Source organism: Gracilinanus agilis, chromosome 3, assembly GCF_016433145.1.
Source record: "Gracilinanus agilis isolate LMUSP501 chromosome 3, AgileGrace, whole genome shotgun sequence".
NCBI lineage: Eukaryota > Metazoa > Chordata > Mammalia > Didelphimorphia > Didelphidae > Gracilinanus > Gracilinanus agilis.
The window spans coordinates 73,394,769-73,421,579 of NC_058132.1; the positions used below are offsets into that span (position 1 = coordinate 73,394,769).

Here is a 26,811-nt window from a genome sequence, read left to right on the forward strand (position 1 = left end):
ACTCTTTTGGCATTGATTTCCCTCCTGTCTTACAAGGGATTAAGAGAGCACAGGCTCCAAAGGCCACTAAACCAGGCATACCTAGATCCAGTCCTGCCACCTCCAGGAGGTCTCCCCTGATGGCTCTGACTTCTCCCCTGCCTCCTCTCCACCCCATCCCCCTTGCAGAGAATCTTCCTCTGAATTCCTGCCACACGTCTCACATGCCAAATCACCAAGGGTTGGATCTTCCTCTGTGGGTTGTAAGCTTGTCTAGTGTGTACTTGGGATCTCTCCTGTGGGTTGTGGCATTTGTCCATCTCATCCTCTTCTAGAAGGTGAGCTCCCTGAGGACAGGACAGAAGTGGAGCCATCAGATTTAGGACTGGAAAGGACCTTAGTATTATTTATTTAATACTTGTATTTTATAGAGGAGGAAACTGAGGCCCTGGAGGGGTGGGTCATGATTTACCCACTGTCACACCGGTGAAAATGGTCATAAGTTGAGAACTCAGGTAGTCTCCAGGGTTCTTTCTTCTTCAGCCAAATGAGGGGTTTCCCTGGCCTGGGCCTGCTGAGGTCGTCAGTGTTTAAGGCAGCAGCTTCGAACCATCCTAGGAGAGCACCACCTCAGCCCAGGAATTCGTCTGCAGGTGTCCTTTTTCCAACTTTTCCTTTTGAAATCCTATGCACTGATTTTATTTCTTTAAGGACATAATTCTGAGAAGGGATCCATACGTTGATCCATAGGTTGAGCCGATTTGATTTGCTCGCCTAACAAATATTTATTAAGCCCCCTCCTGTTTCCTAAGCACTGAACTGAAAATAACGGTCGAGAGGTCCTCACTTGACGAAACATTATTTTCGTCCTCACAGCAGCCTTGGGAGGTAGCTGCAAGGGGTCTATTACACCAAAAAATGCCCTGCGAGGTAGCATCATCTAATCCTCCCTTGCTGTTCTTTACCCCAGTTTCAGGAGCCCAGACTCTGACCCTTCCTCCTTGGCTTCAGAAAGATCTATTCAATCCCTCCCCCCAATCCCTTTCCCCATTTCACTCCCTGCCTAGAGCACCCATACCTTCTGGCCCTTCCCTTCTTTAGGGGCTCTGGATGTCTTTTTCTCAGATTTATTTCTAGGGACAAAGAACGATTGAGTGGAAAATACAAGAATAGGGCAAAGAAATTCTGTTCTGCATGAGGCTGGCTGGCTCCAGGCTCATTAATCTAGCCCACCACTGCCAGAGCTACTGGAAGGAAGTGCTTGAGGCCAGAGGGGCCCACTTTCAGAAAGCCACTAGGAAGACTTTGCCCAGCAGGATGGGACTGCCCCGGAAACTGAGATCCTCAGCAGCCCCTGCCTAGGACTCTTTCTTCCTGGGCGCTGTCCGCAGTAGGTGCCCAATTGGTATTTGCCGAAGAAATGGAAGTCTTGATCTACCTCCCCACCCACCCAGTACTTCCTTTCCCCAATATTGGAGCCTTGTTTCTTTCCCATCCCCACTGGAGGGAAGAGGGGAAGCAAAGGCTTCATCTATCCTTACCCAGCTCCTTATGGAGCCAGGCTCAGCTCAGCTTCTGCCTGGTCCAGCCCCAGGTTCAAGCACCAATTAGGGACAGGGAGAAACGGCCCCTGGGCAACTCTAATCTATTCGGGAGAAGCCCTCCACCAAGCAAATCTAAAGCCTGGGCCCCATGCCCACGAGCAGGCCCCCTGGAGTGGGACAAAGGGGCCTCATGCCCACAGCCTCAGGGAATGGGCAGGGCTAGGGGGCATGGTGCCAACTTGGGGCCAGGATTCCCTTCTTCCCCAGGTGTAGCTGGGGCAAGGTGCCAGCCTGCTGGGCCAGCCGGTTTGCCAGTGCAGCTGCTCCTAGGAAGGAGCAGAAGAATGAATTTGGACTCTGTGTGTGTGTCTAAGTGTGTGTGTGTGTGTGTGTGTGTGTGTGTGTGTGTGTGTTTTGTGTGTATTGAGGTGGGGGAAGTGGAGAAGGGGAAGTAGGGAAGCCCAGAGACCCTCCTCCCCCCTTGGCTTCTCCTTGAGACTTCTATGGTCAACCAAAGGGAGGAATGGGTTCTTTAGATCTTTTACTCCCTGGCCAAAGCTTCCCCAAGCCTGCCTAGGAGTCCCTTAAGGAGTAAAAGCCTGGGAACACAGGATGCCAGCGAGCATGGGATTTGATGTCAGAAGAAAGGTTGACTTCGCATCACTGGTGTGTGTGTGTGTGTGTGTGTGTGTGTGTATGTGTGTGACCTTGGGCCAATAATTTCCCCTCGACATTAAAATGAAGGGTTGGCTCTTTTATAAGATGAAATGGATAAAGGGCAGGACCCACAGACCAGAAGCAAGCCAGGGTCAAATGTCAGCGCCAATATTTGCTGGCTGGGTAACACCAGCTTCTTCATGCTGGGCAATGGAACAAGGGGGCCATTCACCTCCCCAGCGGTGTTGGGGGGCTCCATGGAGCTAGTGCTTTGTTAGCTTCAAACGCTGGATGAATGTTCATTGTCCTACCATCATCATCATCATCATCATCATCATCATCGTTGTCGTCGTCGTCATTACTACAAAGTGTGTTCCTTTTGACAAGCCCAGGTGGCCTTGGGTGCGAGCTCCCTTATTCTCCTAATGGGGAATGGGAAGTTCAGAGGCTTGGATGAGCTCTTTCATCATTCTTCAGTCTACCAGATTGTCGGTTAGAATTTGAACCCAAGCCTCTCAGCCTAGGACACTGATTATCCACCAGGCTTTCTTCGCCGCCATCTCCTACCTTCAGCCCGTGTCTCTCCTCTCTTCTCCTTCAGCAGAGGCTGGGAGGGGTGTTGGGGATTGCCTGGGTTCCTTAGAAGTCAGTGGGGTTGGGGAGGCGGGTGGGACTCCACCTACCCCCAGATAATGGCTTCAGACTCTCATGTGTGTGTGGGGGTGGGGCTTGCTGGGATTGGCGGGGCTGTGGGAAACTGTGCCAGCTTGGGGTTGGTGGGGGGCACCGCCTCCTCTCCCCTCTGCCTGACTCCGAGTTGGGTTCCCTCACCTCATCCATCTGTCTGGCTCTCTCCCTCCCCCCACCCCCAAAGGCAGCGCGTGTTTCCCTGCTGGCTGGGGCTCTGGAGAGCCTGGGGGTGGGGGGAGGCTCTGAGGGCGTCCTCACACACTGTACTGAGCAGGGGCCTGGCAGCCTCCTGGGCCTGCGCCCGCCACTCCTGGCACATGGGCTGGTGTGCCCAGCAGACTCCCACAACCACCTGCTCACACCCACCCACGCCCGGTGGTGCTCCAAGGGCCCTCCCCTCTTCCTCCCCCGGGATGCTCTGGGTCCCCTCTCCCTACCCTTCACTTTTCCCCCAGGCCCTTGGGGAGGGCCTTCCTTTCTCCCTGGCTTCTCCCTTGGTCTGGGGGAGCCCTGGAAGCCCCCCCTGATAGGAAGGAGGGAACGGCAGACACCGCAGCCCATGGATACCTCCGCTTTGCCTGGGGGTGGGAGACAGACAGGCTGGAAGCCAAAGAGCCCCCCGGGGCTGGGGTGAGGAGAGGAAGGGGGGCTGCCAGGGCCCCCGCCTGCCACCTGGCGAGGCTCCAAGCGCTGGGGACGCTGGAGGGCGGGCGGCCGTGCCAGGCGGTAATTGCAGACAGACTAATTTAAAGAGACGAGACAGTTATTTTTAACTCATGCTAAGGTAATGAACCGATCTCCAAGCTGAGGGTTCAAAAGTTCAGGCCCCCACCCCCCCACATCCACTGCCCCCCCCAGCCTCCCTTCCTCAGCCCACCGGCCGGCCACCTTTCCAGGGCCCTGCCCCTGACCCCTCCTTTGGAGTAGGAGGGAGGGAGAAGGGCTGCTGAGATGACTTCCTTCCTTAGGGGAGGGACTTTCCCATCTCCCCATCGGGGTGGGGTTGTGCTCTGTGAGCTTGGGGCTGTTCTCCCTCCCCAAGGCAGGAAGGCCAGAAATGTAGGAGAGAAACAGGGCCAGCCACTGCCCCTCCCCAGGGTCTGCTGTGAAGGCAGGCCTGGATCAGGCTCCCACATCCAAGGGCAGCCACCATGGCTGAGGACGAAGAGGAGGAGGGGAGCTGGATTCCTTTACCTCGGGGAGGCGAAGAATGTAGCAACCAGGAACTTCCTCCTGGCTTTAGTTAGGGCTACTTCTCTGTCTCACTCATGGACTCCCTAGATCTGCCCAGATGGAGGGACAGAAGAACCCAGCCTTGGTTAAAGGCCAAGGGAGGAGCTACTCCATCCACCAGGGTTCAGGTTCTCAGATCAGGGAGAACCTCAGAGGTCAGCTGAGCCATCCCTACTCCAGAGATGCCCTCCAGCCTTTCCTTGAGTACTCCACTGATGGGGTACTCACTCACCCCTGGGCTGGCCCCCAAGGTTTTAAACCATTTTTGTCGTGATCCTTTGGGCAGTCTGATGGAGCTTACATGGACTGCTTCTTGGGGAAATGGTTTTTTTAAGACATAAAATAAAATATGTAAGATTACAAAAGAAAATAGCCACACTGCAATCATTTTATATGCGTGTATTTTTAATGCAACTTCGCAGACCCCAAGTTAAGAGCCCCTGAGCTAGGCTGCTGAATGGTAGAGCTAGAAAGAACCTCATAGATCATCTCATCTGACCCCTTCATTTTAGAGATGAAGAAACTGGGGCCCTGAGAGGGAAGTTCACAACCGGAATGTGTCACCAGGATGTCTTCCTGTATCATCCACTCCCTGGTCTTAGTTCTGCCCACCAGGGCCAAATGGAACCAATCTAATCCCTCTTTACCATGCCAGCTCTCTAAATTCTTGGTGATGCCCCCCTCTTAAGTCTTTTCCAGGCTAAATACTTCCAGGTTCTTTATTCTAGACTCTAGCTTCTGTCCCCCTCCCTTCTCTCCCCTGCTCCCCAATCTTTGATAGACAGGAGAAGGGAAGAGACCCAAGGATAGGGTCATAGGGGGTAGAGGAGCTGTTACCAAAGCTGGTTTTCACCTGACTACGTGTATGTGTGTGTGTGTGTGTGTGTGTGAGAGAGAGAGAGAGAGAGAGAGAGAGAGAGAGAGAGAGAAAGGGGGAGAAAGAGAAGAGAGAGAGAGAAAGGGGAGAGAAAGAAAGAAATGATGGAGAGAGAGAGAAAGGGGGAGAAAGAGAGACAGAGAGAGAGAAAGGGGGAGAAAGGGGAGAGAAAGAGAGAAATGATGGAGAGAGAGAGAATGAGGGAAAGAGAGAAAGGGGAGAGAGAGAGAGAGAGAGAGAGAGAGAGAGAGAGAGAGAGAGCGAGATAGCATACACATACTTGAGACCCCAAGGGAGGAATCCTCTGTTTTCAGCTTCCTAGCATTCACTCATTCAACCATTCCGTCAACATATCTTAAAGGAACTAGTCTCTGCAGAACACTCATTTCTGTAATGAGTTTAAATAGGACACAGTTCCTACCCTCAGGTAGCAGTAAAGAGAAGAAAACGAATCCATGGTATTACCCAGTAATTGTGTAGTGCTGGGGAAAGAGCTCTGGCCTGACCAATCCAGATGATGTGGATTCGAATCCCCAAGCTGCTCCTTCCTTCTTACCTGATCCTAGACAAAGCTTAGGTCCACTTCTCTGGACCTAATTTTCTCATCTGTAAAATAAAATGGGGTTGGACTAGATGACTTTTCAAGGCCCTTTCTGCTGCTAAATAAATACAGGAGACCGTACATTGTCAGTGAGGAACCAAGAAGGAAGGGTTGCCAAGGTGGGGGTGGGGGGTGGCGCAGAGGGGAAAGAGGGAGTGGAAGCATTTGAATTGGTCTGTAAAGGACAGATAGAAATCCAGCTAAGAAGAGAGAGAACATTCTTGGCAAAGGGACAAGTCTGGGAGCAGTACAGTGGCAGGAACTTATGGGCATTTGGCTGAAGTCTGGCTGGAAGAGATTGAGTATGTTGTGAAGAACAATATGAGATGAACCCAGGTCTGGAGACCTTTACCTTGAGTACCAGGTAAAGGAGGCCAGATGAGATCAGGCTATAAAGTTAGGTTGGCAGTAGTTTGTGGAGGGCTTTGAATGCCAGATGGAATTTGATCTTTAATTGGTTGGTTATAGGAAGGTTGGTTTGTTGTTGGGTTTTTTTTTTTTAATCAGAGGAGTAACATGACCAGATTTTAGGCATAAATAAGATTATTCTGTCAGTGTAGGAAGGACAGGTTGAAGGGGGGTGGAGGGTGCTGGGGTGGCTGAGGGTAGAGACTGGAGGCAGGAAGACCTGTTGGGAGGCTATTCCAATAGCCTAGGCAGGTGGTGATGGGTGCCTTGTACTCTAGGGAGCAGTAGCCGTAGGAGTGGAGAGGAGGGGATGAATAATAGGAGGGTGGTTCCAAAGCTGAACAACACGACTTGGTAACTGATTGTGTGTGAGAAATGAGGGAGAGGGAAGAGAGAGGACCCAGAGGTTTTGAACATGACAGAAATGGGGGGTCCATATGCCATATGGGAACCCGGCATATGGGCACTGATGGATAAGGGGCATTTGGGGGACAGCCAGGACTTGAGCCAGTTTGATACTTTCCCATAGTACCAGATAGGCACGGAGGCTGACCCCAGGACTGGATGCAAGAGGGGAGGGGGCCAGCCTTGTGGGGAATGAAGTGGTTTAAAAAGAAAGGCAAGGGAAACTGGCCTTCTGAACTGGGCTCTCTGGTGCTTTGGCACTCCCACTTCTTGATGCTGAAGAAGGAGGGGCATGGAGGGAAAAATCCCCCCCAGTTGTATTTAGAGGCCCTCCCCCTACTCCTGGCACCCCAGTTGCCATGGAAACCCTCCTGTTTGGGATGGGTTCAGCTGTTAATGCTCCCCCTCCCCATATGTGGAGGTGGGAGGGGGCCCAGGTGGCCTGTATGGGAGGGGCCTCTCTCTGAGTCAGAAGCCCTGGGTTCCAGTTCCGGCTTTGCCAGGGGACTTGCTGTGTGATATTGGGCAAACCCCTTCCACTCTCTGAGTTTCATTTCTCCCTTCTGTAAGATGTGCCAGGGGGTGGGGATGGGAAGGTGGATACGATGTCCTGTAAGGTCACTGCTAGCCCTGATCATCTTCGTTCTGTGAATCTGGAGTGCCCAGGCTGAGGCTTCAGACATTCCCTGCCCTAACAAGCCTTCCTTACAGAGAAGATGAATCTCTGGTCACTCAGGGCTCCTCGTGGAGAGACTGAGCCTTCCCCTCCCCTAACCCACCCAGCTGCACCCACTAGATTCCTACATTATTTGCCTGCTGCAATCCCCAGATCCAGCTCCCCCACCCCAAATCTACCGCTTCCCTGGGTCTGTTAGCTTTTGTGAAAAACCTGTAGTGGCTCCTTTTTGAGCTGAATCCCAACTCCTCAACCTGGCATTCGAAGCTCTTGGCCAGCTTTCTCCACCTCAAAACCCCTTACCCCTTTAGCACACAGCTCATAAATGGCAGCTCTGGGATTCAAATTGAATATTCTTTCTATTGCTTCTAACCACTCTGGGTTGAGACCTGAATTTCGATCCTGACTCTGTCACTAGCTGATTCTGGGTGACCTTGGTACAGTCATTTCCTTTCCTGGCCAATAGCCTTCTCTGCAAAAAGAAGCCATTTATCTGGGGTTTCTTCCAGCTCTGACATTCTCTGAATGTCTTAGAGCCACACCCAGCCCCCAGCCAATTACTCTCACCCACCTAACTTATTCCCACCTCCTAATTCTTGCTCCTGTGTTCACCCCCAATTCCATCCCTCTGAGATATAGCTCAGGCTCTTACCTCCTCCAGGAAGGAAGCTCTTCTCCCAGATTAACCCCACAATCCTCAGGCCACACCATCCCTTTATACAAATGTGTGTTTCATCTTAGATTCCAGATTTCCCTACAAGCTCTGCTAGACTGCCCCATGTCTGTGCCCTTTTGGAACAGGCTTTAATAAGGCACTGAAATAATCAGCCACCTGACTTGACTATCCAGAGACGCTGTGAGAAGCCTAGCACCCTGGACATACTTTTAATTATCTGTTGAATTGAATCAAATGATTCAGTACGTCTTGACTAACAACAGCCCTTCACAAGGGTGCAGATGGCTCTTTACAGGTTGCCAAGTACCTTCCCTTCCACTTTCTCATGTGTTCATTCGCTCTTTACAACAGCTCTGGGAGGCAGGGAGGTGTTTTGGGTTTTTTTTTTTAATTACAGGTGAAGGCAAGGGAGTTTGTTTTGTTGTTTGTTTTTACAGATGAGGAAACTGAGGCTGAGAGAGATGAAAGGACTCGCCCAACTTGCAGAGCTGGAATTTGAACTCATGTTTTCTGATTTCTAATCTAGTGCCCTTTCCACTACCCTAAACTTCCTTTTGTAAACCCAGTATCATTCTGGCCTGGGCTGGGGGGACCTGGGAGAAGACAACAAAGTCCCCACCATCGGGGAGCCTTGGGATCTCATACACATAGTCATTTCACACATACATGACTAATCCTCCTGGGCCGAGCAGAAATCTTTTCCACCCACCCCCAGAATCTTGGTTGTAAATATTCCCGTGGGGCCCTGAAAGTTCCGGTTCTACTGCCTGGATCCCTGGAGAGGCTGTCCCAGCCCCTCTGGCTGCCCCAATCCCTCTAGACTGTCAGCCACTCTGCATTTGCCCCTGCCCCCTCCTCTTTGTCTGTAGGGTAAAAGAGTGATGGCGTCCAAAGTAGTGAAAGACTTATAAGGGAGGTTTGGGATAGAAATGGAAGTTTTTCAAAGGAGGCTGTGTAGTGAACACTAGAGGATCTGGTGGTTCTGGGGGAACTCCCTGGTTCATAAAGGAAGGACTTGAGGAACTAATGTGAATCCTGGAGGTAGATAAAGAGGATCTGGTGATCCAGGGCGGGGGGGGGGGTCCCTGGTTCATAGTTGAGGACCTAATCTGAATCCTGGAGGTAGACGAAGAGGATCTGCTGGTCTGGGGGGCTCCCTAGTTCATAAAGGGGAGACTTGAAGACCTAAATCTGAATCCTGGAGGTAGACGAGGAAGGGTTTTCAAAAGAGTCAGGGCTAGAGCCAGGCTGTGAAAGTCAGGCAAAGTGGTGAGCATGTACGGAAGATTGTGGCCCAGCCTGCTTGGAGCGGTGACCTAGACACCACTTTGCCCTTGTTTGCAGGGTTTAGATGCCTCCCAAGGTCCTGCATTTACTTCTCCGTGGCAGGCTGGCTGGTGAAACAGTCTGGGTGGTACAAGGCCAGGGCTGCACTCTGTCTCTGTTGAGTCTGTGCCTGACCCAGGGACACCGGAATGGCACGGGTCTCTCCTCGGTGTGGAAGACCAAGCAGAATTTTTTTTTTTTAATTTTAAACCTTTAACTTCTGTGTATTGACTTATAGGTGGAAGAGTGGTAAGGGTAGGCAATGGGGGTCAAGTGACTTGCCCAGGGTCACACAGCTGGGAAGTGTCTAAGGCTGGATTTGAACCTAGGACCTCCCGTCTCTAGGCCTGGCTCTCAATCCACTGAGCTACCCAGCTGCCCCGCAAGCAGAACTCTTGAGTTAAAAGATAAGAACTATCCGGAGATGGAACGGTCTCTCCTTCCCACGGGGAACTAAGTCCCCTGTCTCGGGAGGCCTTCAGTGACACAGGAGGCGAGAGGAGAACTCATTGGGGAATGTTGTAGAATATTCTTGTTCCGTTGTTGGGGAATGTTGTAGAGGGGATTCCGGTTCATTCATTCAACAAACATTAAGTGCCCACTGCTTGCCATGCGAGAGGTGCCAGCTCTCGGGAAAGAACTTGTTTCCATGTTCTCGGATCTTTCCAGGCAGGAGACTTTCCTTCAAAAGATGAACATGACTGAGAAAAGGAGCAGCTTAGGAAGGATTCTGTATGGATAAGGCATCAGTGATGGCAGGGAAAGAGCCCACAGTCAGCCGTCAGATGACCTGGGTTCAGATCTCAGGTCTGCCCCTTTCTTATCCTGTGTGTCCTTAAGCACGTCCTTTTCACTCTCAGAACCCCTCTGGAAAAAGAAGGAGCTGGGCTAGATCTCTAAGGTTCCTTGCAGTCCCAATTCCAATGATGCTATACGGTGGTGGTTCCCTTGATCAGTGAGAGCTTGGAAGTAGAGCAGAGCCTCCACGCTAGCTTATAACCCCCTAAGCTTAAACGGTAGGCCCCTGGCAGTCGGTACATGGGTATTTGGGGGTGCTGGCTAACACCAGCTGGTAGGGAGGGGGAGCCACACCGTTCCCTCCCCTCCTCACTCACCACCCACCCACCTACCAGCTGCCTTTCTGAGGCCTTTCCTGCCTGATGACCAGGTTCCTCCAGCAGAGTTGAGGCCTGCCCAGCGGCCCCCAAAGCATTTCAGAATGAGAGGGACAATAGTGGCCTGAGCTCTGGGGCAGCCCCCAAACGGGAGTCTGAGTTGGGATGAGGGGAGTGGGTTGGGGAGGTTCTGCAGTTAGCCTCTGCTACTGCTCCTCTTCCTTCTCTCTTCTCCCCCTCCTCTTCCCTCTTGGGGGACCCATGTCCTCAGCTGGCCTCATCCTCCTATTTGTAACCTGAGTTGGGGGAAGGGGGGTCACTAGGCACTGTGGGTGGCACCTGCCCTTGAACAGATGTGCCCTGGGTGGGACCAGGAAGGGTAGGGAAATTGGGGTTGATCCAATGGAGCTGGAAAGTTATATTCCTTTTTCCCTTCCATCCGTATTGGCGAGGGCTCCCGGTGGGTCCCTGGCCCTCCCCCTTTTCTGCTGCAATGCTGAGTCTGAGCAGCTGAAGGCCCCAGAATGCCCGCCTAGGCAGCAGGCAGCCCTTGGACCTTGCCCTGGTTACCTCCCTTAACTCCCACTCCCCCTATCCCTCGGCCCATTAGACCTTGGGGGTTGTCTGCCTTCCCTGGGTGGCTGGGCCCCGGGAGAACAGATGGTTCTCTCTGGCTTTGAGCCAGTGGCCCCGACCCACAATCCACAGGAACCAAGGCCCTGTGGGGCTGAGGAGCAGCTGCCAGGCCCCACCCCAGAGCTGGCCGCATGGCAGGGGAGGGTGAGGTCACAGCAGCTGCTCTAAGGTCCAAGATCCCCAGGGGGTGAGACTGTTGGAGAGAGAGAGGGAGGAGCAGAGAGAAGAGGGACAGGAAGGGGGTGGAGTAGGGCATTGGTGCCTGAAAATCAGACCTAGTATACTTGGGCAGGCAAAAGTAGATCTGACCTCCCCACCACCTCCTCCTCCCCATAGTTAAATACCAGCAGGGACCACCACATCAGCCATCACACACACATTTACCCTGGAGGCACTGATGGAACCGTACAACAGAGCTGGGAGGGCCCTTAGAACCCAGAATGTCTGAGCTGGGAAGGATCTTAGAACCCAGAGTGTCAGAGCTGGTGGGGCCCTTAGAACCCAGAATGTCAGAGCTGGTGGGACCCTTAGAACCCAGAGTGTCAGAGCTGGGGGGGGGCTCTTAGAACATAATGTCAGAGCTGGGAAGGATCTTAGAACCCAGAGTGTCAGAGCTGAGGGGGAGGGGGACCTTAGAACTCAGAATGTCGGAGTCAAGGCGGTCTTTAGAACCCAGAATGTCAGAGCTGGAAGAGCCTTAGAACCCAGAGTGTCAGAGCTGGGGGGCCCTTAGAACCCAGAGTGTCAGAGCCAGGAGGGTTCTTAGAACCCAGAATGGCAGAGCTGGATGGGACCTTGAAAATCCTCTGGCATGGGTTTCTTAGCCTTTTTTGTGTCATGGATCCTTCTCAGCATTCTGATGAAGCCTGAATCTCTTCTCAGAATGTTTTTAAATGAAATATATGGTATTACAAAGGAAACCAGTTAATATTGAATTAATTACAGTTATCCAAAGACACATAAAGAACAAGTCCATAGACCTTAGGTCTAACGACCTTGCTTATAGAGGTCCATAAAGAAGGGATTTCCCCAAAGCCATGTAACTTAGTGAGTGGCAGAGTAAGGCCTGGAACCCCCGATTCCGGCCTCCTGGTCCTAAACCCCACGTGTTTCCACTAAATCTCTTCTGTGACAGCCAGGTCACTCACTGTCCTATCTGTGACCTGCAGATCTCAGCCTAGGCACCAGCTCAGCAGAATCCCTGGGCTGCCAAACCTCCTTCCACTCCCCCCCCCCCAAGTCCAGGGCAAAGTTCTTTGGCCCCACCTCAGCGCCAGCACCTTCTCTGACCTCCCCTCCCCACTGGGCTCAGGCTCATGTTTCCAAAGCCCTTTACCACTCCCAGCAGAGTTCCCCAGCCCCCTTTTCACTTTGCTGAGTTCCTGGAATTCTTGAGAAGCCTAGGACTGAGTGTATACTGCCCGGAAGCAGGAGAGAAATGCAACTGGTGCAGGGGCTGAGCCTCCTTACGCACCATTCGGCCTCTTCTGGCTCTCTGCCGCGCTTAGTCCAGTATGATCCTTCCCTCTCCCAGAGAAGCAGGCAGCACTGGAAAGATCCCTAAACCTGGAGGCAGGAGATGTGAGTTCAGATCCCAGCGCTACCACCTGGGGGACTTTGGACAAGGCACGGAATCACTCTGGCCTCAGTTTTTCATCCTTAACAAGGGAAGATAAATAGGTTCTAGGGTCCCTTCCAGCTCTCTTTTTTTTTTTTTTTAACCCTCACCTTCCATCTTGGAATCAATATTGTGTATTGGCTCCAAGGCAGAAGAGTGGTAAAGGGTAGGCAATGGGGGTCAAGTGACTTGCCCAGGGTCACACAGCGAGGAAGTGTCTGAGGCCAGATTTGAACCCAGGACCTCTCATCTCTGGGCCTGGCTCTCAATCCACTGAGCTACCCAGCTTCCCCCTTTCTGGCTCTTTTTAATCAGAGATTTCTTTCCACCTTTGGATTCTTGAAATGTACCTGTTTGCTGGTGCTGCTGAGTCTCCAGGTTAGGATCAAGTCAGAGACTTGTCAAATGCTCACTTAGTACAGTGTCTGGCAGGGAGAAAGCATTTACTGAATGTTCGTTCTCTTGTTCCCTATCCGTACCCTGGGCTTCTGCCCATCCTGAAGCAGATAAAAGTCCCTGCTGGAGGCAGAGGGGTATTTCAGTTGTCACTTTCCTTATTGTTGACATCTCTGGTCCTGCTCTCTCTATCGCACCTTCATTTCTGCTGGGTTCTGCCTCTCCTCCTCCTTCCATCATAGCAAAGCAAAAAGAGCCCTGGCTTTGGAGGCAGACAGTCCAGATTGGACCCCTGGGCATCGAAAACCCAGTCTGTTTCTGAATCTCTTAAGAGCTTCTCAGATTCTGAAATTATGGGATAACACCAGCTTCTTAGGGCTTCGGTCCCATCTCCCTGCTGCCACTTTAGACTTCTCATAGCCTCAGGTGTCTGGTTTTCAGGCTGCTGCCCACTATGTCTCTCAGTGTCCATTCCCAGCCATAGTCGAGAAGGCTCCCCATGCTGCCTCAACCACCAGCCTCTGAGAATAGGAATTCCCTGAATGGGAATTAAATCACCTTCACCCCCTAAAATAGATCAGTAAGGGGGCAGCTGGATGGCTCTGTGAATTGAGATCCAGGCCTAGAGATGGAAGATCCTAGGTCCAAATCTGGCCTGAGATGCTTTCTAGCTGTGTGACCCTGGGCAAGTCAGTTAACCCCCATTGCCTAGCCCTTACCACTCTTCTGACTCACAACCAATACACGGTATTCATTCTAAAATGGAAGGTAAGGGTTTTTTAAAAATAGATCAGTAATTAATATTTACATATCACCTACTATGTCCTAGGCACTGTGCTAAGTGCTTTACAGACATCTCATTTGATCTTCACAACCTTGGGAGGTAGGTGCTATTATTATGCCCATTTTACAGATGAGGAAAATTGAGGCTCATAAGTGGTTAAATTTCTTGCTCAGGCTTTCATGCCAGCAAGTGTCCAAGTTGGAAGTTCGAACCCTAGTATTCCTGACTATGAGTCCAGTGCTTTAACCATTACACCACACCTCCTTTAAATAAGCTTACACTGTCAGTTAAAAGAAGGTTGTGTTAATTGGATAAATTAAGTCCTGCTGTTGGAAAAATGAGTTTGGACTGATGAACAAAAGAGCCAGTTCAGTGTGATGGAAGAGCACAAACATTGGAGGCATAGGGCTTGAGTCTGAATCCTCTCTTGGTTATTTATTAGCTGTGTGACCTTGGTTAAATCATTCTCCTTCCCTTGGCCTCACTTTTCTCATCTGTAAAATGAAGTGAAGTAGACTGGTCCCTCCCAACTCTAGCTACAGAATCCTATAACTCTGAAGGGTAAAAGGTTTTTACTTTCAAGTAAATACGATGCTGTCAAATGAAAAAGGGGGTCAGACCAGATGAAGAAGGTCCTGCACTTTATTCCCAGGATATACGAGGCTATAATGCCATTGAAGGATGGGGCCAAAGCCTCTGCAACTGGAAAATTCTATAGGGACCCTCTGCTTGCTGCAAATCCACCTCCCTAGGGAAGGCTTCAATTTGAGGGTGAGAGGGGCACAGGGTCCCCTGGCTTTGGACTTGGAGAAAAGGTCCAGGAATGGAGGCAGCAGATCTAGATCAGGAGAGAAAGCCCGAACACGTATCCAAGGTGGAATATGAGACCTGAATGTGTCCACGACTGGGTTTGAGGCCCCGAAGAATCTGCTCTTGAACATGTCTGAGGTGGAATTAAAGGCCTGAGCTTGTCCATGCCTGGGTTGAAGGGTCTCCGGGAAACCCAGCAAGAGATTTTTCCTCTACCTCTATGAACAGTCCCAGGGGAGAACTTGCTTCTGTCTTTTTCTCTGTCTCTCTCAGAGGCTGCTCTTCCCACTCTCCCCACAACCAACCCCCCACTGATGGCACCAAACCAGGGCTCGGTTTCTTCTTTCCTGGATCCTCCCCCACCTCCCTAGCTCCAACCACCTGAAGGCCCTGAAATCTGGGCCCTGGGAGGCCTCTGCCCTTGGTGGTAGCAGGTTGCTAGACAACGGCACTAGGGAGCCTGGTTACAGCTGCCTGGAAGAGGCTGTGAGACTAGAAGGTCTCCCTCCTCTTTCTCTTGGAGCTTCTGATCCTGAAGGGATGAGGAGAATAGGATGGGATCGGGGCCCAGGATGGCTGTGGGGGGAGGATGAGGAGCTTTGGGCCTTAGTGGGCTAGAGGAGTTCTAGGATACACCCTTTGTGCCCTGGGAACAGAACTTTGGACAGGGAATAAGAAGACTTCGGTCATGATCCAAACCCTGTTGTATGACATTGAGGAAGTCTCTCCTCCTCTCTGGGTCTTAGTTTGTCTCCCTGTAAAATGAGAGGTTTGGATGAGACACCCTGGCTACATCCTGTGGCTTCTGCATGCAGCAAGGCAGAGGAAGAGGCAGCTTGCATAGGGGATGCTCCCATGAGGGATGGTGGTGAGTATGGGGAGCTCCTAGGGGATCACCAGCAGGGAATGAGGCTAAGGGTAGCCAGGTGCCCTGTTTTGGATGGGGGAAGGGGCGGAGTGAGCAGCCCCTGGGGCCCATCGTGGGGGGGAAGGGTTGCCAGGCACCGAGGCTCATCTCTGCCTCTGTCCTCTGGGAGCCCAGGCCTTTTGGGAGTTGTCATCCCCAAGCCAGCAGCCAGCCTGGGCAAGTTCCCATTCCCCTCCCACTAAATGAGTATAATAATATTGTGATGATGGGATTAATCCTTTACAGTATGATATAATATATTTCTCTAGCCCACCAAATTTTACAAAGCATTTTCTATATAATTCCCCTCTGAGGCAGGAATTAGATCCATTGTTTCCCCCCATTTTACAGATGAGGAAGCAAAGACCTATGAGGAACCATATTGCATCCAAAGTCACATAATAAGCTAATGGCCTTAGGACTCTAGTCCAGCCATCCGTAACACCAGCCAGGTCCACTGCTTTCCATCATAACACAACTCAGAGGCTGTCAGATCTGGAAACTTGGCCAGTACTCTCAGTTAATGTGTGAGGAAACCATCTCCTAAAGGTTACATGATTTACCCAAGGTCAGGGCTTTGGACTGTCCATCCGGATCATGAAAGGCCTGAAGTCCTAGAGACAGTGGGAGCCACTAAAGATTCTTGAGCACTGGAGTGAAGAGGTCAGAGCCTGACTTGAGGAAGGCATCTTTTGGCCACCACGTGACAGATAAACAGGAAGGGAAGCCAGTTGAAAAGTTGTTACAGTCATCCAAGAGAGAGATGATGAAGTACTGCATGAGGTAGTGACTGACAATAGAGGAGGGGACAGATGGGACAATTGTTATGAAAGAAGAATTTGGTGAGTGATTAGATGCAGAAAATGCCTTAAATGCCTCTGAGGAATCAAGCTTGGGTGCCTGGGAAGTTGGTGGTACTAAGGGAGTTGGGAGAAGAAGTTGATTTGGAAAAAAAAAAAAAGATGACAAACTCAATTATAATGGCAGAGCACTCCAGTATCTTTGCCAAGAAAACCCCAAATTGGGGAAGGGGGTGTCACAAAGAATCAGACATGACTGGAATGACTGAACATCAAATAGACGTATTGAGTTTAACTTTTCTGTGGGACACCTAGGGGGAAGCAGGCACAAGAAGCTGGAGACAGAGGTCTGGATTGTGGCCAGGAAACCGTGGCAGGTGAGGGTAGAGAGGAAATAGTCATATTTGGAAGCCTTGGGAATAGGGATGAAAAATGGGGCCACATTTGGGAGGCCAGAAGGAGGAGAAAGAGTCTGTGAACTGACCAGAAAAATTGGCCAGAGAGGTGGGAGAGAGCTAATTTTTTCACAACAGATAAAAGCGGGGAGGAGGGAAGCCCCAAGAATCAAGGCAGCCAAGGGTGTCACGTGGCAGTAGGGAAGCCTACTCGCACGGACTTGAAGAGTAAATGATTAAGAAATGGAAGCAGAGAGTATAGCTGCCTTAGAAGTAGGGGACGAGAAGATGGTAACTTCCAGAGATAGCAAGGTCAGGGGAAGGTGATGGTGGATTTTTTTTAAACCTTTACCTTCTCTTAGAATTGATATTAAGTATATTACTATTTACTTATACACTGTGACATTAAGTATCGATTCTAAGACAGAAGAGCAGCAAGAGCTGGGCTATAAGGGTTAAGTGACTCACCCAGGGTCACCCAGCTAGAAAGTCAGAGATCTGATTTGAACCCAGTCCTGGCTCTCTATCCACTATGCTATCCTATCCACAATTGCTCCTGTTTGCTTTTTTCTTGAGGATTGGGAGACCTTGTTTCTAGGCATGGGGAAGGGAGAGGTTGAAGACATACTGAGTTGAAAATAATAATGGCTGACGTTTCAAGGTCCTGGACTACATGTGAATGGATACTAACAATTGCTCACATTTATAGGAGATTCCGACATAATATCTTAATTTATGTTATTTGTTGTTTCATTGTCTTTTAGTCATGTCTGACTCTTTGTGACTCCACTTGGGGTTTTCTTGGCTAAGATACTGGAGTGGTTTGCTGTTTCCTTCTCCATCTCTTTTGACAGATGAGGAAACAGAGGCAAACAGGGTCACGTGACTTGTCCAGGGTGATGCAACCTAATTTTTAATCTAGCGCTCTATCCACTGTACCACCTTAGCTGCCCTAACATATATTATGAATCTATATTAGAAAGCTCATTATGTAGCACTTTAAGGTTTACATCAGATTAAATACATTATCTCATTTGATTCTTACACCAACCCTTTGAAGGAGGGGCTATTATTCTCCCCATTTCCCAGATCATAGTCACAATTTGCCTAACACCATGGTTATATATATATATATATATATATATGTTATATATGTTATATATATGTATATCTGAGATGAAATTTGAATGCAGACCTCTGACTGGGTCAGGAACTAAAGGAAATAGTTTTAGCAACCACGTATCCTTAGAGAGGGTAGGGGGAGTAAGAAAGAAGGTGAAACAATCACGGTAACTCACAACGATGTATCCCTTTGACATTTAAGAGTGTTTCCCCCACAGTAACCCTACAAAGTGACTTACTTAGAGTCACAGAGCTCGTGTCTACAGCTGGATTTGAACTCAGGTCTTCTTGACTCTAGGTCCAGGGCTCCATCCACTGTGTCACTTACATGTCTATATATATATATATATATATATATATATATATATATATATATACACATATACATATATATATATATGTGTGTATATATATATATTATCTCATTTGATCCCTAGGCTATGTAGAGCAAAAATACAGGGGTCTGCTTCCACAAGGATGAGGAACATCCCCTCTTCTGAGACTCGGAGGAGAGAGATTATGGGTGGTGAACAAAAGAGGAGGAAGTAGAAATCACTTCCACCTGGAATGTGGAAGACAACTAAGATGGCAAGGAGACTGGTCATGTGAGGTTTAGTTGAAGGAATTGGGGGATTTGAAGTTTTCTTTGAAGAAGAGAAGATGGGGGGCAGCTAGGTGGCTCAGTGAATAGAACCAGGGAGGTCCTGGGTTCAAATTTGACTTTAGTCACTTTCTAGCTGTGCAACCCTGGGCAAGTCACTTAACCCCCATTGCCTAGCCCTTACCACTCTTCTGCTTTGGAACTGATACATAGTATTGATTCTAAGATGGAAGATAAGGGTTTATATGAAGAAAAAGCATCTCAAGGGATCTTTAAAGATGTTAACATGAAGGGGAAGCTGGGTAGCTCAGTGGATAGAGAGCCAGGTCTAGAGATGGGAGATCATGGGTTCAAATGTGGCTTCAGACACTTCCTAACTGTGTGACCCTGGGCAAGTCACTTAACCCCAGTTGCCTAGCCCTTACCACTCTTCTGCCTTGGAACCAATATGTAGTATTGATTCTAAGATGGAAGATAAGAGTTTATATAAAGAAAAAGCGTCTCAAGGGATCTTTAAAAATATTAACATGAAGGGGAAGCTAAGTAGCTCAGTGGATAGAGAATCAGGTCTGGAGATGTGAGATCCTGGGTTCAAATGTTGGTTTCAGACACTTCCTAACTGTGTGACCCTGGGCAAGTCACTTAACCCCAGTTGCCTAGCTCTTACTGCTCTTCTACCTTGGAACCAGTACTTAGTATCAGTTCTAAGGCAAAAGTAAGCATTTTGGAAAAAAGAAGAGAAGACTGGAGAACAAGATAGCTGTCTACTTGTGTCTGAAGAGCTGTCATGGGAGAAAGGAATTAACCTTGTTCTAGTTGGCCCCTGAGGACAGAATTAGAGGCATTGGAGAAAAGTTGCAGAGAAACAGATTTCGGTTCCAGGTACAGATAACTTCCCCATCGTGAGAGCTAACCCAAAGAGGAATGGGCTGCCTTACGGGCCTTCGTGAGTTCCCCTTCCCTGGGAGTCTTGAAGCAGAGCCCAGGACTCTGTTTGCCCAGGAAGCCTACTTGTGTGAATCGGATCAGCCGTCTCCAGAGTCCCTCCCAAGCCTGAGATTCTGCTACTCTGAGGAACAAAGCGACAGTGTGCTGTAGTAGGACGAGTCCTGGGTTTGAGTCCTGAGGCCTGGATTTGTCTCCCGAGTCTTTGAAATCTGAGTCTTGAAGAACTTGAAAGACGATTATGGAAAAGAGAAATGAGATTTATTCTGCTTGGCCTCGGGTGGCAGAGCTGGCAGGAAGAGGTGGAAGTCTCCGGAAGCTTTGTGCCTTATCAGCCCTGTGGCCTTGAGTAAGCCCCCTAATCTTGGTGAGACTCAGTTTCTTCAACTGTAAAATGAGCGGGAGGAGCTTGGAATAAATGATCTTTAAGGCCAGATCTAGGAGTCTAGGACTTCTTCTAGGTCATCCTCCCCCTGCAAAGTGGGGACTCTCCAAGCTTCACTGTGGGAGGAGTGCGCAGGAAAGTCCATCTCTTAGACCCTGGACCTTGCTGGCCACAGCAGCTTACACTCCCTCCCAGGGAGGCCTTGGGCCAAAAGGCCTCAGTAAACCATTAAACAGTTATGCAGAGAGGCTCAGAGGGACCTTAGAGGTCAACTAGGCCAGCCCCTTCATAAAAAAAAATCCTTATCTTCTGTCTTAGAATCTGTACTGAGTATCCATTCCAAGGCAGGAGAGCAGTAAGGGCTAGGCAATTGGGATTAAGTGACTTGCCAAGGGTCTCAAAGCTAGGAAGTGTCCAAGGCCAGATTTGAACCTAAGACCTTCTGTCTCTAGACCTGGCTATGCATCCACTGAGCCACCCAGCTGCCCCTCCAACCTCTTCATTTTACAAATGTGAGGAATAGTCTGAGGTGGGATTTGAACTCAGATCTTCCTGAGTACAAGTCCAGCACTCTTGCCATTGTTCCACATTGCTTCTCAGGAAAATGTGGAGCTCAGTAGGGCTTCCTGTTCTTTGCCAGGAGGTAACTAGGCAGTATGGTAGACAGGTGTGGAATGAGGAAGAACTGAGTTCAAATCCAGCCTCAGCTACTTACTAGCTCTATGGCCCTGGGCAAGTCACTTAACCTTTGTCTTCCTCAGTTTTCTCAACTGTAAAATGGGGATAGAACAGCACCTTCCTCCCAGGGTAAGGATCCAATGAGACAATATCCATAAAATTCTTGCCATAGTTCTTGGCACACAGTAGGCACTAAATAAATGTTTATTCCATGTGAGCAAGGCCTAGGGCTCTGGAAGATCCAGGTGGAGCATGGTAGGCATCTAAGGGGAAATTGGAAGGCTAGAGATGTCATGGCCAGATTTCAGGTCAAGCTTTAGGGGGTGAAATGGGAAATGATTTGACGGGGAGGGACTTGAGCTAGAAAGTGTTATTTTGTTAAGGATATTCTGTGGAGCCTTTCACTTTGGAGGAACGGGGGGACCTGCCTCCTAGGATCTCAGTTAGAAAGGAGTTCTCTAACTCTGAAGCAAAGGACCTAGGTTCACGCCTCACCTTCGACACCATATTACTCTGTGAACTTGAGCAAAGTCACTTAGCTTCCCTGGACCTCAGTGTCCTTATCTGTACAATAAGAGATTTGGACTAGGTAAGCTCTGGGATCTATTCCTTCTAGCTCCAGACCTTGCATCCTCTAATCTCAATTGGCATCTAATTTAATTTCTCTCAGAAACTCCCTCTCCAGCACCTCTGACGAGCCATGAGTCTGTTTGAATACTTCTAGTTACAGGGAACTCATTACCTATCTAGGACAGCACCCTCGATTATTCTTGCTTTTACTGAGCCTAAATCTGCTTCCTTGTAACTTCCACCAATTATTAATAGTTCTGCCCTCTGAGGCCAAGCAGAATGGCTGACCCCTCTTTCCTATAGAAGGCCTTCTTGACAGCCTTCTTTTCTCCAGGCCAAATATCTCCCGTCTCTTCAGCCCATCTGAGAGCCCCGCTTGCAGGCCTTTCACTAGCCTGGTCATCTCTCTTGGGACAAGCCCCAGCTTTTAGCATCCTCCTCAAATATGGTGCCCAGAATTCCAAGGGTGTCCCGATCCCACGTCCTCTCTGGGGACTCGAGAGATCTCTGTGGGGTTGGGGGAATTGGGATGTCTCTGGGGTTCAGCAGATCCCCGTGAAGTGGAGTCAGGAGACCTATAAGTGGAGTAGGGTCTCCAGAGAATCTAGGCAGGGGTGTCAGATCTCTCTCTGCAGCCAAGACCTCTTAGGAAGCTTCCAAGCAGCCCAGGCCTGCCTTGACCCCTCCAGAAGGGCCCTTTGGGTATCTTCCCTCTTCCTGCCTTTCTGATGGCCCCCCACCTCTCCAGTCCCTCCTGCAAAGGGTTAATGGCCTTCTCTACCTGCCGTTGCATTTTAAAGATGTGAAATTAAAGCACGTAATTTATTCTCCCCACACACGAAGGAGCAATTAGTTCTAAACAGGGCTTAATCAGTCACTGCGAGATTGATTTCTGGAGCCCGGATTTGCGGGCTGCTGGCACTGTGCCAGGCTGGGAGAGGGAGGTGGCGGGTGGGAGGCAGGAACCATTACATAATGTGCTGGATGGTATGTGGTGGGGGAGCGGGGAGAAGGCCCCTTAGGATCTCCCACTGCCAGGGTCTGGGGCAGGGATCCTAGAAGGCAGAGAGGGAAGGAGGAGAGGCTGGGGGTTTTCCTCCCCGAGGGCTCCTACCCACCTTGGTCAACTCCTCTACCCTCACCTCAGAGTAGAAAGAATCAGGTGTTTATGGCAGGGAACAGGCGGCATCCTTGGTTTTAGACCCATCTAACTAGAGTCCCCTTCTTAATTCTCTTATGGCCTCCCAGGCTCAGGCAACCCAGGCACCTCTGCAGCAAGCCTCGAGGCTCCTGGGAGAGCACAAGAGGCTTTGAGAGGAGAACTACTGATCTGCTGTCCCTTGACTCCTGGTCTTACCCCACTCCCTTATTCTGGTACCCACTCCTGCCCGGCCTCCTCCCAGGCTCTGCACCCCCTTCTCCCCCCAGGAAACATAGTGGGCAGGAGAGAGGTCACATCATCATCTCTCTGGTTCTGCCCTGCCCTATTTTCAGGAATTTCCCCAGGTTGTCAAGGGGAAAAGGCTACCTCCCAGCTCCCAAATGGAAAGCACCCGTCCTCCCAGCACCCAAGACATCGCTGGGAATTTAACAATGAGAGCTCAGCTTCTACGCCCTGAATGGACTCTGCCAGGGTCCTGGGCACTCCCACAGGGCCAGGGATCCTGTCCTCATCTTCCTCTCCAGTTCCCGTATCTCTTCCCTTCTCCTCCCCAACATATACACAATCCTTCCTGCCAACATAAGGTCTGGGACAATGTTCCCAATAAGTCTTCCAGGGCCAAGCTCTCTACCTCACTTCCCAGTTTCCACATTTGGATAGTGGTCAAGGAAGTGCCTTCAACTTGAATGCCTACCATGGTCTAGGCACTGCGCTTAGCACCCGGGACACAGAGAAAGGCAAACCCCAAATGACCTCTGAGCTCCCCTCTAGGTCTTAATCTGTTTATGTGTGGGGAGGGGGAATATAGGGTGGGGCTGGAGGCGGAGTGCTCCTTGGCATGCCATCTGGTGTGGCCACACACAGTGCCTGTCCCCAAGGCCCAGTCCAGAAGCCCTTTCCTTTAGGAAGATTTCCCTGGCTGGCTCTGGGATATTCCTCTGTTGTCTGGGGAGAAGCAGGCTCTATAAGGAGCAGGAACATCCTTGTAGCCCCTCTCTGCCCCTCCATCCTCCACCCTTGGGCAAGGGTGGGTGGGAGAATGGGACAGTCTTCTCTTTCCTAATCCCTCACTGACCAAAGTTCTTCTTTCTCCACTTCCCTTCTTTCCCCCTCTCTTGATCCCATTTTCATTTCTCTCCCTTTCTCTCCATTCAATTTCTTTCAATATTTCTCACCAACTCTCTTCCTCCCATATCTCCCTCATAACTCTCTCCTTCTTTCTCCTCGCCTCCCTTTCTTCACACTTTCTCCTCTCCTTTCTTCACCTCCCTGCCCATCTCTCCACTCCTTTCTGCATCTCTCCACTTCTCTGCCCATCTCTCCACTCCTAACCTGTCTTCATCTTTCCATCTCCCAACGCTGCTCTATATCTTCCTTCTTTTTCCTCATTCTCTCCTCACCTCTTTTGCCCATCTCATTTCCCCCCCGTCTCTGTCCTCATCTCTCCCTGCTTTCTTCTGCCTTCCCCCTGCAGAACTCCATTCGGCACAACCTGTCTCTGCACACTCGTTTTATCCGAGTGCAGAACGAGGGCACAGGCAAGAGTTCTTGGTGGATGCTGAACCCCGAAGGTGGCAAGACGGGCAAGACACCCCGGCGCCGTGCTGTATCTATGGACAATGCCAGTAAATTTCTGCGCATCAAGGGTAAGGCCAGCAAGAAGAAGCAGATTCAGGCGGTTGGGCCTGAGCGGGGGCCCCACAGTCCACCAGGGGTCCCCCCACCTGCTACCAAGTGGTCATCAAGCCCTGTCTCCCACGGCCCTGGCCCTGGCCCTGCTGGCAGTGATGACTTCGAAGCTTGGGCTGATTTCAGGGGCCGGCCCCCACCTCCACCCCCACCAGGGTTGGGCTCTCGAATCTCCCCACTGCTGGCGGGCGGGGGGCAGCCAGATGAGCTGGAAGATGAGGAGGCAGCCCCTTCCTCTCCACTCATGTACCCTAGCCCCTCCAGTGCCCTGTCACCAGCTCTAGGTGCCCGCTGCTCTGTAGAGCTGCCCCGGCTAACTGACCTGGCCGGGCCTCTCAGCCTCCATGAGCCGGGCCTGGCCGACAGCCTCCTGGATGATCTCCGGGATGGCTATGGCCTGAGCCCACCCCCCCCACCGCCACCTGGTTTACGGGGCCGTGTTCCCCCAGCCCATGGCTATGCCTTCAGTGCCAAGTGTGGGGGTGCAGCTGGTGGCAGCAGTGGCTTGGGGGGCTCCTACTGCGGGACGATCTACAGCCAGCCTGCCTTGGGTCCACTGCGCCGCCTGCCCATGCAGACGATCCAAGAAAACAAGCAGGCGGCCTTCGCACCCTTCCGGCCGGGTCCTCTGCAGGGCCTGCTGGCCTCCCCCGCCGGGCCGCCCCCTCTGCCCCCGGCCAGGCCCCACAGATCTGGCTCCCTCCTGGGCGGGGGCCCCGGGGAGCTGGGGCTCTCGGCAGCGGCGGTGTATCCAGCCCACGGCCACCCCCCGCCCAGCCACAGTGCCTTAGCTCACCCCATCAGCCTTATGACGCTGCCTGGCGACGCCTGCGGTCTTGGAGGACTGGCCCACCCCGGCCATCCGGCCCCCTACGGGAGCGGAGGTGGGCCGGCGGGCCCCGCAGGCCTGCTGGAGGCAGCGCTTCAGGGCCCTTACACAGCGGGCACCGGGGGTCACGTGCCGCTGGCCGGCCAGGACCGCTTCCCTGCTGACCTCGACCTCGACATGTTCAGCGGGAGCCTCGAGTGTGACGTCGAGTCCATCATTCTCAATGACTTCATGGACAGCGATGAGATGGACTTCAACTTTGACTCGGCTTTGCCCCCACCACCCAGTGGCTTGGCCGTGGCCGCCCTGCCCAGTGGGCCCCCGCCCCCCAACCAGAGCTGGGTGCCGGGCTGAAGGAGGCCCCAGGGGGAAGGGGGGCTCCGGGACTCCTGCCTGCTCCTGGGGACCGTTCGGGAGCCAGCCCCTCCCTCCTGGGCCCCACATCTCATCACCTGGACTGCCACGGCTCCTGGAGGGGCTGGCCTGGGCCGGGCTGGGCTTGGGAGACCCCGTCTTGCTGCTGCCATGGGGAGGAGAGGGGCCTAGCCCAGCTCCCCCAAGCTCCCCCGCACATCCCTGGCGGGTCCCCCGTCTCCCTCCTGCTGCACAGCTCCCCCTCTCCCTGGCCCGACGAGGGAGCACCGGGTCCAAGCCCTAGCCGCCCAGACTCCTGGGTCCTAGAGAGCCAGACCACAAGGGGCCTGCAGGGAGGAGGGAAGGCCCGAGGCCCCAGCCGCCCCCCTTGCCCGCCCCCAGGCCTCACCCCCAGCTGGGCCCGTTTCGTGCCGCTGTGCAGTACAGTGGGGTTGTCGTGTCCGCTCTGTGTGGTGATAAGCGTTGTGTTCCTCCTCGGGTCAGGAAAGGCTGGAGAGGCCTGGGGGCGGGGGGCAGCCGGGACGGAGCGAAGCCAGGAGGCTCCAAGGCTACCTGCCGGCGGCCCGGGCCCGGGGTTCCTCCCTACTCAGCGAGTCCCTTCCCAAGCAGCCCCCACTGCTGCCCCGGCCAGGCGCTCTGCCTGCTCGCACCCAGCTCTCCCTCGGCTCTTCCTGCCGGGCCCTCCCCGCCACCCCCCTTCCCTCCGCCCCCCCACACCAACCCTCCCCCCATATTTATAAGTGTCCAGTCCGGGTCTGGGGGGGAGGGTGGGCGCGGTCGTTTCCCGCGCAGATATCGTAGGCAGTGTACCGTGGCCGTGCCGTTAGCGTGTGTGTGCGTGTGCGTGTGTACCATGTAAAGGCCGTGTATAGTGCATTGTACAGCATATTTTCATGAATAAAATTGTTTTAAATATTCTCAGGGTGTTGGGCCTGCTGGTATGGGAACTCTGGGCTTCCGAGGAGGACCGGGCACCCGAGGGCACTGCCCGGCGTCCGCCCGCGGGCACCTCTGGGCCCTCTCGGACTGCAGCATCGAAGCGTCTCCCGCTTAGGAGCTCGTGTCTGCGTGCGTGCCTGCGCCTCTGTGGGTGGCCCTGTGTGTCTGGGTGCAGGATGGGGAACTGGTCAGGGTAAAGGCAAGCAATTCAGCTCCCGCTGCAAGAGGTTCCAGATGAGGAAGGCATTTCGCTCCGTGGGAGAACCCCCACCCCGTCTCCTTCCCCCCCCACACACACACACCATGGATGTCCCAGCAGCCCAGCCTGGGGCTCGCAGGGAGCTCTCAGCAAGCATCTGCAGAGGAGGGGGAGCAAAAAGAAGGGAGAAGCCCACTCTGCGCCCCCACCACATCCCCCCTTGGCCCCTCCATCCTTCAGGGCAGAAGTCTCTAAAGAAGCAAACCCCAGCGCCACCCCCACCCCCCCATGCACACACCAAGTACCTTCTCCCTGGAGCCTCAGCTGCATGATTTATTCATAAAAAAACCATTATTTATGCCGAAGAGAGAAGACAGGATGGGTTGGCTTTTTAAGTGCCTATAATGCATTCACTGGTCCTGCAGCCCAGACTCTTCCTCGAGAGGCAATTCACGCAGCGGAAAGAGCCCCAGACTCTGAGCCAAGACACCTGCTCCTGCCTCGCCACTAATTCACGGGGTGACCTTGGCCAAGTCATTTCCATCTTATGAGCCTCAGTCTCCTCCTCTGTAAAATAATAAAAACATATTGTAGAGGATTTAAAGCTTTCAAAGGGCTTTACATTTGATATTCTTTATAACATCCCCAGGAGGTAAGGGCTTTTATTATCCCCATTTTACAGAGGAAGAAACCAAGGCTAAAAATGGTTAAGTAATTTGCCCAGTGATACACTGTATTAGTAAGTGAACTGAGCTTTTCCTGACTCCAAGAACAATATTCTATC

The 26,811-nt window shown here is 51.8% G+C and overlaps 1 protein-coding gene across 1 annotated transcript; it reads left to right on the plus strand.

The window, feature by feature from the left end:
• Nucleotides 1–2,471: 2,471 nt before the first annotated feature.
• FOXO6 (forkhead box O6) lies at nt 2,472–25,806 on the plus strand. The gene is made up of 3 exons (XM_044668765.1): nt 2,472–2,548; nt 14,803–14,917; nt 23,471–25,806. The coding sequence occupies exons 1-3, from the start codon at nt 2,472–2,474 to the stop codon at nt 24,866–24,868; spliced, it is 1,590 nt and encodes a 529-aa protein (XP_044524700.1). The 3' UTR covers nt 24,869–25,806.
• The last annotated feature ends 1,005 nt before the right edge of the window (nt 25,807–26,811 follow it).